At 39.7% G+C, this 10,896-nt stretch overlaps 1 protein-coding gene across 1 annotated transcript; it reads left to right on the forward strand.

The window, feature by feature from the left end:
- The first annotated feature begins 281 nt into the window (after positions 1–281).
- LOC110047375 (uncharacterized) lies at positions 282–6,878 on the forward strand. Its single transcript, XM_089286716.1, has 3 exons — positions 282–526; positions 1,588–1,956; positions 6,059–6,878. Exons 1-3 carry the CDS (start codon positions 410–412, stop codon positions 6,419–6,421), a joined length of 849 nt encoding a protein of 282 aa, XP_089142842.1. The 5' UTR covers positions 282–409; the 3' UTR covers positions 6,422–6,878.
- Positions 6,879–10,896: the final 4,018 nt, after the last annotated feature.

Below are 10,896 nucleotides of genomic sequence, written 5' to 3' on the forward strand. Positions count from 1 at the left end.
AATTGTAAAATGATGCAACCTGGTTATGTAAGAAAAAAGGGTAAAATCTAAACTACTCTTCTTATACTGTAACTCTTGAATTACGGAGTAATCAAGGAGACAGGAGGTAACTCCGCATGCGTGTTGACAGCAAATGTTAACTCAAGACTAAGCCTGTTGGTGGTTATGTTATAAGAGGTCTCCTTATGTCTTACCTTGATTAAAATCTTTTTACTGGGTTATAACCTCTGTTTTGAAAAATAGCGTCTGATCTACGCTGACTGGCGTTAAATTACATTCCATGACATTAGAAGAAGCGTCTTAAAGGTTGAGCACATACCATCACAAAACCAGTTAAGAAACGAGTTCATACCACACAGACGTGAAGTTCTACTTTTATAAAGTGTTGATATTTTTTATCTCTTGAAGCATGGCACAGTTTGTGTATTTTACTGCTTTGTTGGTGTTGTGTGGGACAGGGGACTCTCTGGAAACCACTGCCAGCCCTCAACAACAAAATACTGGCGATACCAAGGACTTATGTGAGGTAGAAAGTTGAATATCAATTGCCTTTTTTAACGAAAATCAATCAGTTCTATATGAGATGTAAAGATATTTTGCATGATTGTACAGTATTTTTCCTATGTGGCAGTTCAGTATCTGTTTGAAACATAAAAGGCATATGTCTGTCTGTTCACAAATCGAGGCTGATTGCTAAAATAAAATGTTAGAGAAAGCGATATAAGAATGTTTGCTTCCTAAGTCATAGTAAATTCGCTCAAGGAATGTTAATGATGTCCATGTTGCTCCCAGTAAGAGTCGGCTTCACAAACGAACAAACCTTGTTATGCAAGAATTAGAGGAACATATTTGACCTGATTAGGAGAGGTGCAAGGTGACACTCAAGATGACTGATGTAGATATCAAGAACGTGACTATTGTATCTAAATTAAGGGGATTTGTTCTTGTCAAAGCAGACCTACAAAGCGACCATTCAAATGACAGGACACTGACACTGAATGGCAAGTGACTGATACCGCTGAAGCAGTAGGAGACAAAAATGCGGATTGGTTTTCATGCTGCAATATATATGGACATATATAAGAAACATTTTGTTCTCGTGTTGTCAAAGTTTATATTCTGCTCCAAAGGGGTTTTTTGAACAAGAACTGTGCATGTTTTGCTTTCTTCTTAGAAATAATTCATAGACAATTCTTCAAAGAAATGTCCATGTTGCCCCTAGTAAGAGTTGGCTTCACAAACGAACAAACATCATTTTTTATGTAAGAATTAGAGGAACATATTTGACCTGATTAAAAAAATATATATCAAGAACGTGGCAATTTTCTCAAAATTGATCATGACAGGATTTTTTTCTCGTCAAAGTAGGCCCACAAGGTCACATGTCTAATGACAGACCCGCTGACACTAACATTATTCTTAAAACAAGTCACTGATATCGCTAAAGCGTTAAGAAACAAAAATGCAGATTGTTTTTTATGCCACTACATCTATCAACATAAAAAAAAAAACATTTTGCTCTCGTGTTGTTTAAGTTCCACATTGTGGTTCTTAGTGCAATGAATGCATTTGTTGCTTTCTTCTTAGAAATCCACATCTACCCATGGATTTCCGGGTATTCCAGGATCCAATGGTATGCCGGGAATGCCTGGTATTCCGGGGCCCCAAGGACCGCAGGGAAGAGATGGAGTTAAAGGACAGACTGGTGATAAGGGATCGCATGGAATGCTAGGACAAAAGGGAGAGAAAGGAAATGAAGGGCCTCGTGGAAAGAGCGGACCGCCAGGAATAATGGGAATAAAAGGAGCGCGCGGAACTGTGGGAGATCAAGGAATAAAAGGCGATAAGGGAGAGAAAGGAGAAAGTGTGACAAGTCCGTCTAGTGCAGTGCCACAAACCAACTGGAAACAATGTGTGTGGAAGACTAATGATAATCGAGATAGCGGTAAGATTAAGGTGAGAGTAAAACGTTCTGATTAAGAATGGTTATGAGCAAAATTACTGTTATCACCTAATGTAAGTTAAAATTTGGATTCAGAACTCGACAAGGATTTAATTGAGAGCAGAAGCATATTACCAAGATTCCACTGAAATAGAAGCTGCACTGAGATTTTTGTGAAACTTTGCCTATTGATTGTTCATATTATAGGAACTTAAATTTTGAAATAAAAATGAGGGGTCCCCATGTTTAGGAGCAACAGAACCTTGTTTATACCCTTATAAATCCTTATAATAGCACCATGATTGTAGTCACGATTGCTTGCTAAATTCACGTTTCCGACGATTGCTTTTTGTTCTACGCTGAGAATTGGTCCACATTTATTTTACACAGAGAAATTTGTAACTCAATTCAAAACAACAGAAAAAAATGATCGGTCACCATACTTGTTTGCGAGAAAATGACGATTTACCTCTATGGCGAGGTCCAGCCGTAAAGAAAAAGCCGCCATTTTTTAATGCGCACGCGCTAATCACGCGTGAAATTATGCGCAGTAGGGATGCGCAATGCAATACTGGGGAATGACCTTAAACGCTTCTAGGTGATATGCTTCTGTTGAGAGAGAATCATGCTGTTATTAACCGAAGTATTTTTTCAGCTGGTTTCATATCATTGTGACGAAACTGATATTACATCTTTAAGATAATGAGAAGTGGAATTGTGACTTGCGTATTGGAGTACTGAGCATCCATCCTCATTTATTCTTTTATCATTACTTAGCAAGACAAGTGTGATATAAGAATCTTTGTTACGTCCGCATACTACGTATGGGCAGGAACCATAATCGGGGACGGAGACCGTCAGAGCGCGCTATTTCTAGTATTGTGGCTGTCCCTATGATATGGGACAATTTTTCTATTTTTAGAACAAATTGCGTCATCGCCTGCGGCACACGCGCGTACATGCTGCGAGGATTTTTGCGAACGTAGCGCGGGGAAATGGCGTCCGAAATTCCCGAAATGTTTGATTCTTTTGGCCCACAACTCAATACGATTGCGTTTTCACTAGGCCGATTAGCTAGCTGAACATTCTTTCTAGGTGTTTGTTTACAGACCAACATTTGCTAGTTAAACGTGACATCTGTTTTCACTGGAAATTTAACCAATAATTTAACCCGCTGACTCAGAAGATTCAAATTACAAAACCGCGCAACTTTCAAAAATGGCTGTTGATTCTAGCTATATTTATGCGCAGGAGATCGAGAAGGCATTTTTTTTTTCCCCAGAGGATGCGGTTAATGTCCCCAGAAATGAGGAAGATGCGACGAAATGTTGTAATGCAGGAACTTGTTCTGCACGTCGAGCGCCGTGTCCTAGCCAAGGAACTGGAGAATCTAGCGGGACCGTAGGAATTGTAAACCGAAATAATTGAGAAGGACTGTTGAACTCGTTTGCCGCTTAAAGTTCTGTTTCGCAAAATGAACCGCGATACGAGCGTCTGGTATATACTATTGCCAAATTCTTTGCAGGCGTCTGTCACTACGTACAATGTGATTGGCTGCGGCATTTACCGGGACAAGTTATACCATCTCGCGAGGTAGTATAACTTGGCTTGAATTTCCGGTCATATTGGCGAGATAATCGCTTCTTGTTTCTGGTGAAAACAGCGTGCATTTTTAACTCGCTAAACTCAAGACGAACTGCTTTCTCTGCATTTCCGGACTTTTCCGACTTTATCTAGCCAAAATTGTTCTAGTGAAAACACAACCTACGTTCATGTCTGTTGGAATTTTACTTCAGTATTTTCGTCGTAAGCTGCTCCAGTTTGAGTGAACATAATTAACTTTGGAGTGAGGTAAGACAGTGTCGAATTTAGTTATGTCCCGCTTTATATCAGTGACCAAGTTGTGTTGCGCTGCTTCTTCCGCTGCTTCCACATTACTCCACGCTCTAAGTTTCACATATGTTGAAGATTAACAGCTTTTCCATAACACAGCGAAAAAGCCAGTTGGATATATTTGGATATAGCACCGTTTTATGGACTTCAAAGTTTCCCTCCCTTGTGACGATTTCGCCAGAGTCTATCTCGACCGAAAATTAAAAAAAAAAAAAAAGTTGTAAGTTTAAGATTCGCCTGAATTGTAAGCAACGCTTGATGATTTGTCAAGGTCCAATAAGCGACAATAAGATTTATGTCTATAGATGCTGCTCAGTTTTGTTTGTGTCCAAGTCCAATAAATTGTCTGTTGTCGATGAATAAGAGCGCCCGCCAATGCGTGTTTTGTACAGTCAGTAAAAGATGACAAATTGGACTTCCGCACTTTCGTGTGAAAACGTACATCGAACTCATATAATATCTCTAGTTTTTAAATATGTTTAAGGTTGATAAATGTTTGAGAACAAATTAAAAGCTTAGTTGAAAATATGTGAATACAGCAGAAATAATCAGCAAAGTTACGCTGACGCTTTCTTTAATCAGCTCGAATAACGATTTCGATTTCGTTGGTTGAGTTATCAAAACTCCTTGTCTATTTTATTTTCGCAGTGAAAAATTTCACTTTGTTAAAGAAATACACATGATGTTAGTAGCTTTTGGCGATGGTCAAAATTGTTGCAGCATCTCAGCACAAAAGACAACGAAAGAAATCTTTGTACGCGTCAGACTTTCCTTTCCAAAACGTTTGCAAACTCGCCAAACAAACAGAAGCAATAAGCCTATCAAAAACAGGGTTTGGTTATGATTAAGCATTGTTTGGGAAACTCAGAAACTAACTCGATACCAGGGTAAAGAGTTTTCTGGCATAACTTTGCTTTACAGAACAAACGCAAAATTTACTCGTACAACTAGCGCGAGCAGATACTATTCATTCGCGCGCGAAATTGAAGTCTTGTTTTCGACCCCGAAAAACTCACCTTTTTCCATTGGCTAGGAGCATAAAACTACATATAAGAGCCTGGTTCTTATTCCCTGCCTTATTCCATGCCATCGCTGTGAAAAAATCTGCAAGAGAATCTCGCAACTCTCACCATTTGATCACGCAGCGTGACAACGTCCACGCGGGAGCCCCTGACATGTGCGTGGATCCGCGCGGATATATGACGTCAGGATGGCGCAATTTGTTCTAAAAATAGAAAAATTGTCCCATATCATAGGTGCGCACGGATCCCAAGACGTACGGTCTCCGTCTCCGATTATGGCTCCTGGTAAGGAAGAATCGTCGAAAACTCAGAAACTTCATGTTATCATACTAGACACACAATTCCAGTTCAGAATTAAGTGGAAGCCCAGGTTTTCTACAATAGTAAACCAAAAACATGAGAATCAGTGAAAAATAGAAACGATAAGCCAAAAATAACACGCACAAAACCCTTACCGACTGTTTCGTTCTAAACAGGTAAACAATACGTCATGATGATAAAACATCTACGTCTACTTCTTTAGTTCAGCTATTTGGTGTTTAAGTTTGGCGACTCAAAAATTCAACCAAGAGTAAGCTTTATAACAAGTGACCAAGGTCGCCGGATGCGGGTCCGCAATGGGTGCGCAACGATATTACCACCTTCAGAAGCTTATAGAGTGTGAGTCTATTGATCACTGTCAAGATCGTCTTACTGGTATCTGGTCATAGATCATCGATTTAACTCTTTTTGGGGGCTCAGAATTCAAATATTATTTTCTGTGTAAATTCAGCTGGCAAAGTTCTTCATTATTAAATTTTGTCGGCCCCATCTATTGTTGAGTTGGGCGGGGACTGAGTACTAGGTGTTATTAGACAGTGCTTGGCGTGTTTTTGTTTGGAAGGATGGAGAAGGAGATTTGATAGTTTGAGGGAACGCAATCTACACCTAGTGAAAAATATAACACCATAAAGATATAGTGACGGTGGTCTTGCTGTTGACATTTTAGTCCAAACGTCTTTTAAGAGGCCAGTACTCCCAAAAACTCACCCAGATTGTCTCACTCCTCTAGATTTAAGGGTAGCTCCTTACACCACACTACCGCGCAGCCAACAACATATGATCGGTGTTCAGATATGATCCCAGCTAATGATACAAATACAACCAGTGTGATATAATTTATTGTTATGAGGACTGACTTGATTTCCTTTGTTTGTTCCAGGACTGCTCGTTTAATAAGTTGCAGTCTGATACAGCAATTAAAGTCTCATTCCAGGGAAATATGAGAGTCCAGGGCACTTCTAGGTGTAACCGGTGGTTCTTCAAGTTTAATGGTAACGAATGCAATGGACCAATGACAATCGAAGCTGTTGTGTACAATGGTTGGCCATCATCTGCTGGGAATCCCAATCTGTTTCATCATCGATCATTTGAGGGATACTGTGAAAACATCCCACAGGGCACGGTTAGAGTGGAATTATGGGTAGGATCTTGTCCTAGTGGCAATACTTTGGGTGACGCTTACACTGGATGGTATTCAGTGTCCCGGATAATGATCGAGGAAGTGTCTAGGCCCCAGTCCTAATTAATCAGCCCTCATTATCGAGATTATCGCGTAGCTTATGGTTATTAAAAGTTATTGTAGTGAGAACTGACATTTTTGTGTTTTTTTTTTAGTGGAACTGTTTCAGCCGTACGAATGGGTAAAAATAAGGCCATAAATGTGATCAGTGTAGCATAAAAATTTTCTAAAAATAGAAAATCAGCAAGTCAAATGTATGTTCCAACAACTCGGTGTGATGGCTACTCTAGTTGCAGTTGCACTGCACTGATGACTAAACAGTTTTTTTTATCAATGTTTCATGTTATCGTATCAGTAGTTACTTAAAAACAAATTTCCATATGGTTAATTTTTCCGCTATTGATAGGACTAGGATGTGTAATAAGAAAAGAAATGATAAAATAGGTATTGCGTAGAATTTATCTGTAACACTTTGTAACTTACTATACTGTGTCTAAATAAAAATAGCATTAAAAAACAATACTGCGTTTGAAACTTAACTTAATCGTATTACAGTGCGACTACTTGAATTGGTCCAGCTTGAAGAAAACTAACCAATCAAAACGCAAACTGAGAATAATGGATTAGTAGCTTCTCGTGACGGCAGGTAGCGGTCTGTTTGTCATATACAAAGAGATTCAGTCCTAGACAGCGAATTATCATAAAATTTAGCTAGGGACTTGGGGAGGGAGGGAGTGGCGATTTGGTTTTCAATAAAGTGTAGTGTTTTAAAACTGAACTCCCAAAATATTTCCAGATAAAAACCAATCCTCCCGTCTCAATTAGGTCCGCAATGCCTACTTGAATTGCTATAAGTGAGAAGGCAATCACTGGAAAGGTAAAGGGGTTACTTTGAGACTGGAGACATTGTGGTCTTGGTGAAAAACTGGTTGCCCCTTGGTCCCTTCCTGGAAGGAAAACCAAACCAGAGAGACGGGCTTGTGAGAAGAGTCACGCTAAAAACCAAGTTCGTGGTCCTGGAACGTTCCATCGACAAGATTGTCCTTCTGGAGGCTCCTAGACTCCACGAGAGCAGCTAAACATTGTTGATCTTAATGTCCTCAATAGACTGCGACAAGTCGCTCTTTTGCTCAGAAATCCGTGGGAAAGAACGCGAGAAGAAAGCAAAACGAGTGGCGTGCGGCGAAGCAGCGAGCCGCGAGTAGCGCGGGAGCATATCACGGATATCGCATATCACGCTCGCACACTCACGACCCACCGCTCGCTTGTGTTGCGATCTTCTTTGCGTTCTTCCACACAGATTTTCGAGCAAAAGGGAGACCGTAGGAACCTCAGTGAACAATCACAAGCACGGATTTTTTTTTAAGGTTGCTGTAGACCTTCAAGAGCCTATTTTGTCCAAAATTACTTTTTTACACCAAATTCAAGACTTTTTATACTTTATCTGAATTTTCCAAAAAAAATTATTTGAAAAACTTTATAAAACGCGAACGAGTTATCCACAAAAACGTAAATTCTTAAAACGAGTCAATGAGCCGCAAACTATGATAAGTCAATTAAAATGTGTCAACCTTTGAGTTGAGCAGTAACAATTTTCGCGGCAACTGATCTCATCCGCGGAGTCGTATTTCGCTTCTTTTGTTTACGTCTTGCAATTTCTCGCAGAGAAATCTTCGCTTTTGTTGATTGTTTTCGTCTCTTAAGATAGACTAGGCGCTTCGCACTCCACATTTAAGCGCAAGCGCAAATCGCAGGCGAATGTTTCGTCGATGCCCTGCTCTAGCTTCTTCTGGTACAAAAGTTGATTGCCGCGGAATTACCGACGAATTTAATCGCTGATATCTGACAAGGCAGTTTCTCCAAACGCTCCTTTCCCCTTCTTTATAGAGTGTTTTTCCATATTCTACTAAAACAAACAGGCCGATAAACAGCGCGTTTAGTTTTTTTCGTAAATGTGTAAATATCTGCACTCGACTCGGCTCCCCGGATAGGCCTGTTCAAGGCTATTCCGCTAGCATTCTTCTTTTTTCTCTTTTCCTTGCTTACCATTTATCTGCTGATTCGGTTTAGATGCTACATGTTTCACGGCAGACGATGTAAGATATGAAGATATACTGTAAATGTAAACATTGCATATTCATTCCCGGGAAGCCTTACTGTAGCCTGCTGGGAAGTTTAAAGCTGCGTTTCATTGGTTGGCGGCATGGCGAACCGTGAATTTCTTTTGAGGCCGAAAACTTAGGTTTATTTTTGCGTGAATTACCTCTATTCAAATGAATTAATAGGGTATGTAGATTTATCGGATTTCAACGAAACTTGGCCAAAATGTTCGTCAGATATTAGCGCATCAAAGAGTGGGAGGCTTTTGCGAAAATCAAAATATTTTTCTTGTGACGTCCCATTGAGTAACAGCAGTTAGAAAATTTTCTGTTGTCCAACTTTGAAAGAGATTTTCTGAGCAACCAATAGAAATATCGAAAAAGCCTCACACTCTTTGTTAGCCCATCAACTCCTGATTGATAATGTCCAGTCAGTTTAGATGTCCGGGGTAACACAAAGGCTGGTAATTCAGTTTAGCACGGCAAGTACGGTCATTTTTGCGATTTTAGGTTTGCGCGTGCCTATTAAAACAAAAATAGCAAAATATTTGTTATTTTCGGATTCTACAGTTTATTAGCTTTACATTGATATATAGTTTGCCGTGGTTTTCTTTAAAGCAGCGCGTAAAGAAAGCATTTTCCGGAAGGCACCCCTGAAGGTCTACAGTAACCTTAACTGAGTTCATCATTTCACCGGAAGAAGTAATGGGCTCCTAGTGTGAGGTAAGCCATTTTTTTCCTTACCGATGCGCGCTCATTTAGACTGGAACCGACTTACATCGTGGGAAAAGCAGTCTAAAAATAGAGCGATCTGTAAAAATACCGTTACATAGGCTTAGTGTGGGAGTTGCATGCTCCTAGTGATGGGCTCCTGGTTACGTGTTCCACCGAAAATCGTGTAGCCTTTGTAGCAAGGGTTTCTGTGAAAACGATTCGGGCACGAGGAGAGGCGCGGAGAACATTATGAGGAGTGGTGTAATGTTCTGACTAAACTAGTTTCCTGAGTTGTATGGTTGAATAAGTGAGAACAATAAACTTCCGGTTTGCATTTTGGAGAATTTCCAGTGGCGAATAGAACAGCATTTTCTGGAATTTCAGGAAAAGAAGACAACCTTGCGAGGTATACCGAAATTTTCGGAAATTTTTCACTAGGAATTTCAAGAATTTTCGGTTGAATAGAAAGCGCCCCTAGTTTACCCGAATGAACCGACCATTGAAAAGAAAGATGATCTGCTAATTGACAGACCTTTCTTGAGGCGTTCTGTGCTTGCGTGGAGGTATATTGGGAATGCCTTCTTTCGACCATTGCTTGCGAGTATCTGGACTTTCACAGTGCGTGTCGCAAAAGGTGATTTTGCATTGATTATTTTAGTCTCCCAAGTTATAATAATTGTGACCCCCTAAAAATTGATCTGAAAGCGAGTCAGTTATCATCCTTGTCATTACAAATATTTAAAGCTAAACGTCGAAGCAAAAGTAATGACGAGGAAGCAACGCGCAAATATCTCTTCATTATTCTTGTTTTTTAACCATGCAAGACGGAGACCTGGCCTACCCATGTACGCATCATCGTAAACGTTTATTACAGTACGTAAAACTATGGATCATTATACGAAGTGAAAAACATGTTGTTCACTTACCTCTGAAAACTCAGAGAAACTCGGGTTTCTGAGGCCAGTTTTGTATTTCCCCTCGTAAAATGACCCCTTCCAGCTAATATAGAGCAAAAGGCGATGTATAAAATAAATCAGCATCATTATCATTAATGTTCTCAACGGCTGCATTTACCAAGAAGGCGAATAATGTGTCTCGGATGCATAATGCGTCGAACATTATAAGTGGGTTTAGGTAAATATGGAACGCATTAAACTCCTGTGTTTTTTCACAGACAAAGTTCTTGCCAGAGAGACTGTTGGTCGCTTATTTACAGATTGAGCAGATTCTCAGTTCAGGAAAATGTGTAGTATTTGTCTTGTATTTAACTCGAACAACTATACATCTGAGACGCTAAAAGCGTCCGTTTCGTAAAATTGTTAAGTTCGTCTGACGTTTAATGCGTCGGATTTCCCGTATTTACTAGATGGATAATACGTGTGAGACGTATTATTCGTGTTCCTAGGTAAATACGGCCAATACGCCTAATAATTTTTTAAAATTTGGTTTAATGGCTGTAGCCAACGCACCAGCAATAATTTAGGTCGTACAGAAATTTAATACAATTGCGAACAACTCGAACTCTTAACGTAATTGCACATGAAGTGGTTTCTAGGATAAAGGTAACAAGCATAATACATTAAGAAGGAACAACTAATTACAACAATGGAAATAACACAGGAAATACGAGACAAACGAAGAAAGAGGACATTACCCGACCATTTGGGAATAAGGCGATCGAAATAGTATAAAGAACGTAACGTTGTTATAGCTTGTGACCTCGAG

Source organism: Orbicella faveolata, unplaced genomic scaffold (assembly GCF_042242905.1).
Source record: "Orbicella faveolata isolate gen_17 unplaced genomic scaffold, um_ofav_v1 contig_14, whole genome shotgun sequence".
NCBI classification, from domain to species: Eukaryota; Metazoa; Cnidaria; class Anthozoa; order Scleractinia; family Merulinidae; genus Orbicella; species Orbicella faveolata.

Bases quoted from the DNA above. Each gene is read 5' to 3' on its own strand.
- LOC110047375 (XM_089286716.1), top strand. From the start codon at position 410: ATGGCACAGTTTGTGTATTTTACTGCTTTGTTGGTGTTGTGTGGGACA. The intron at 527-1,587 runs GTAGAAAGTTGA...CTTTCTTCTTAG, and splicing joins ATACCAAGGACTTATGTGAG to AAATCCACATCTACCCATGG. The intron at 1,957-6,058 runs GTGAGAGTAAAA...TGTTTGTTCCAG, and splicing joins GAGATAGCGGTAAGATTAAG to GACTGCTCGTTTAATAAGTT.